Source organism: Apaloderma vittatum, unplaced genomic scaffold (assembly GCF_000703405.1).
Source record: "Apaloderma vittatum isolate BGI_N311 unplaced genomic scaffold, ASM70340v1 scaffold32166, whole genome shotgun sequence".
In the NCBI taxonomy this organism is placed as follows: domain Eukaryota; kingdom Metazoa; phylum Chordata; class Aves; order Trogoniformes; family Trogonidae; genus Apaloderma; species Apaloderma vittatum.
Genome location: NW_009721748.1, coordinates 5,115 through 7,909, shown reverse-complemented (window position 1 = coordinate 7,909; position 2,795 = coordinate 5,115). Strand labels below are relative to the sequence as shown.

The 2,795-nt window shown below is 51.1% G+C and overlaps 1 protein-coding gene across 1 annotated transcript in view; it reads left to right on the top strand.

Moving 5' to 3' along the window:
* Positions 1-235: 235 nt before the first annotated feature.
* Positions 236-2,795, top strand: part of LOC104275535 (zinc-binding protein A33-like) — a gene marked incomplete at its 5' end in the record, with an annotated part of 3,722 nt that continues 1,162 nt past the window's right edge. The window contains 3 exons of the mRNA XM_009871517.1: positions 236-331; positions 1,955-2,188; positions 2,596-2,615. Coding sequence (XP_009869819.1) covers positions 236-331; positions 1,955-2,188; positions 2,596-2,615 — 350 coding nt within the window. The remainder of the gene's footprint in view (positions 332-1,954; positions 2,189-2,595; positions 2,616-2,795) is intronic.

Here is a 2,795-nt window from a genome sequence, read left to right as displayed (position 1 = left end):
GCAGGATGCAGGTGAGCGGCTTCTGCCTGGCTGGGGCAGAAGGGGATGGGCACTGCCTGAGCCCTGGGCAGCCCTCCCGAACCTGGGCATCGCCTGCTTTCTTCCCCTTACTGTCTTTGTAAGAAATCCCGTTGCAGCCTCCCTCTAATGGAAAGGCCTCAGAAATTGGGATTGCTGCTGAATTGTAGCAGAGTGGTGAAATGGTCTCCTCACCTTCTTTTCCTCATTCCTGCAGAAGCACCTGGAAAACGCTTTGCAAGCTCGTCAGAAGGAGATGGAGAACTTCTTGCAGAGAAAGCGTGCAACACAGGAAGATATCTGTGGCCTGACGGTAACACCCTGTGATAGCTGCTTTCCAAACAGCCTCTGGGTTGATCTTCATAGAAAAGCTGCATATCACTTCAGCAGAGATTTACTTCAGTTTCGTGTAAAAATGTAGACAAATAGCTATGTAGGGATCTGAAGCAACTCCCCTGCACAGAGACCAAAGCCCGTCACTCCTGAGTGGAGGAGGGAGGCATTGGGCACTCATTAATGCAGCATTTACAAGGTACTTTGGCACAGCAGAGCTGGCGAGTGGCGAGAGCTGTTGGCTGAGCAGGTTGTGTTGGCCGTGCAGCAGGGCACTGCCACTTTGGGAGAGGGTTAATTTTAGGAAGCTCCAAAATCCTGTTGTGTGACTGCAAGGGTGTCAGCAAAGCTGAAGGAGCTGGGTCAGCAGCAATGTTGGTGCTGCAGACAGCAATAGCCTTGTTACCAGGACTGTGTTTGGATTCCCTGTGAAGCTCTGGGGTGATGTGAGGAGCCTGAGTGCTCTCTACAGACTCAGGTGGCACCGGGCTTCCTACTTGTCACTGATCAGTGAAGCAAGAACAGTCACAGCCTGACTGTGCTTTCTTCTTGAATGATGTAGAAGTATTAATACCCAAGCAAGGAGAGTTTAAGGAAAATAGAAGTAGTTCAGAGGTGAGATAAAACTGTTGGGAGACTCTTCCAGCTGTAGCTTCTGATCCTCCTGCCTCTGTGGTTCCATACCTCTGTCCTGCTGCCAGATTTAGACTAGACCTTTGAGCTTAGTTAAGAAGTATTAGCAAATAAGCATATGCAGGTGGTGTCTTATCGCAGTGGAATTGCTGACTAAGAGCTATTTTGGTAGAAATTTGCTGATCTGAACAGGGAGGCCGACGCATGTCCTCTCTGGTTCTGGTGTGTCGGTGCAAACACCTGCTAAAGCAAGGGGAAGCTGAGGTGCTGTGCTGGCTGGTGAGGCCTCAGATGTACTCTGAGGAGATGGGTTTCCTGCTGGCAGAAAGGGATGGGTGTTTCAGGAAGCGCTCTGAAGAAAATATTGAGGGCTAAGGTTGCATTTAGAGATTAAAAGCTTCAAGATTGGGAAAATAAAAAATCATTGGCCGTCTGTTGTAGACAGGCAGGAAGGCACAAGGTTAGCTGGGTGACTAAACGACTGGAAAAGTGACCTCTGAGAAGAGTTGAATGGTATTTTATCAGCCTTAACTGCAGAGATTAGTTTGTGCAGCATTCTCGTCTCTCCCATGCAAACAGGAGCCCTGAAAGACAGAGGCATCAGAGAAAGAGAGCAAGTTGCCGGTGTTGGGCAGCTCTGCCTGGGCTCTGGCACGATGTGAAATAAATCCTAACTAACCTGAACTGTTGAGTCTGCAGCTCCAGAGAAGGAGAAGAACTTCAGTCTTGCACATGAGCAAATTCCTGGTAGTGTGAGAGAGGGCTTTGTGTGAGAATTTTTAGTCAGGATGACCAAGCTCTCAGTAGGGTGCTTTTTTTGGTTTGGTTTTTTTTCCCGTCTTGTCTCTGTCTCAAGAGTTGTCCTTGTGTCCTGTTCTCCATCCAAAAACTTGCGGGCCCATATCTCCTGTGCACCTCCATGTGTGTTTTACCTGCCAGACTCATCTTCTCCCTTTTCCCCTCTGCTCAGAAGGTGTCTGGGGAGCTGAACTTCAAGATCCGGGCAGAGTTTGCTCGGCTTCATCAGATCCTGGAGGAAGAGGAGAGAGCTGTGCTGGCAGAGCTGGGCAAAAAGGAGGAGCAGTCACTGGCACGGCTGCATGGGGATGTCAGCCGGCTGGAGGAGGGGATATCAGTGCTGCGGGAGGACATCGAGCGCATCGAGCAGACCCTGAGCAACATTGAAGAAGCGTCATTACTGGAGGTGAGTGTGCTGGGCTGATCCTGGCAGGAGGCTGAGGCATGTTTAAGGATCTCAGTTTGGGATGGGGAGAGCCCTAAATGACAGCACCAGACTTTACCAGGAACTCGCTGTCAGTGCCATCCCTCTGGATCATCTGTGCATTCCCTAAAGTCTGGAGGCTTTAGCCACAAGGGTTATGGTGAGCTCCCCGACATGGTGGGTCTCGGGAGCCTTCCTCCTTCTCAGTCACTCCAGTGAAACTGCCTCGGCTGCAGAGCCCAGGCACTTGCCCTGATGGTGGGGGTCCTGGCAGGTTGGTTTCCTCTCTCTGTGCTGTGTCACAGCAGGAGGCAGGGCAGGGAGGTTGTTTGTGCGACTGCATGAATTACAGACAGTGACTGCTAATTTTTTTCTGCTCCTCACTGCAGGTGGAGAGCCTGGATATCAGGTATGTGTCTGGCATGAAAGCAGCTGATTCCCTCTTCAGGAGCTTATCTCTGCCTGACTGGGACCACACGGGGGAGGGATCTTATCTCAGGTTTTGAAAGCGTCACAAATTGCTCAGTGAGCTGCTGGCGCTGAGCTAGGTGGGGGCTGGTCCCCAGCGCGTGTTGGATGCTCACCCCAG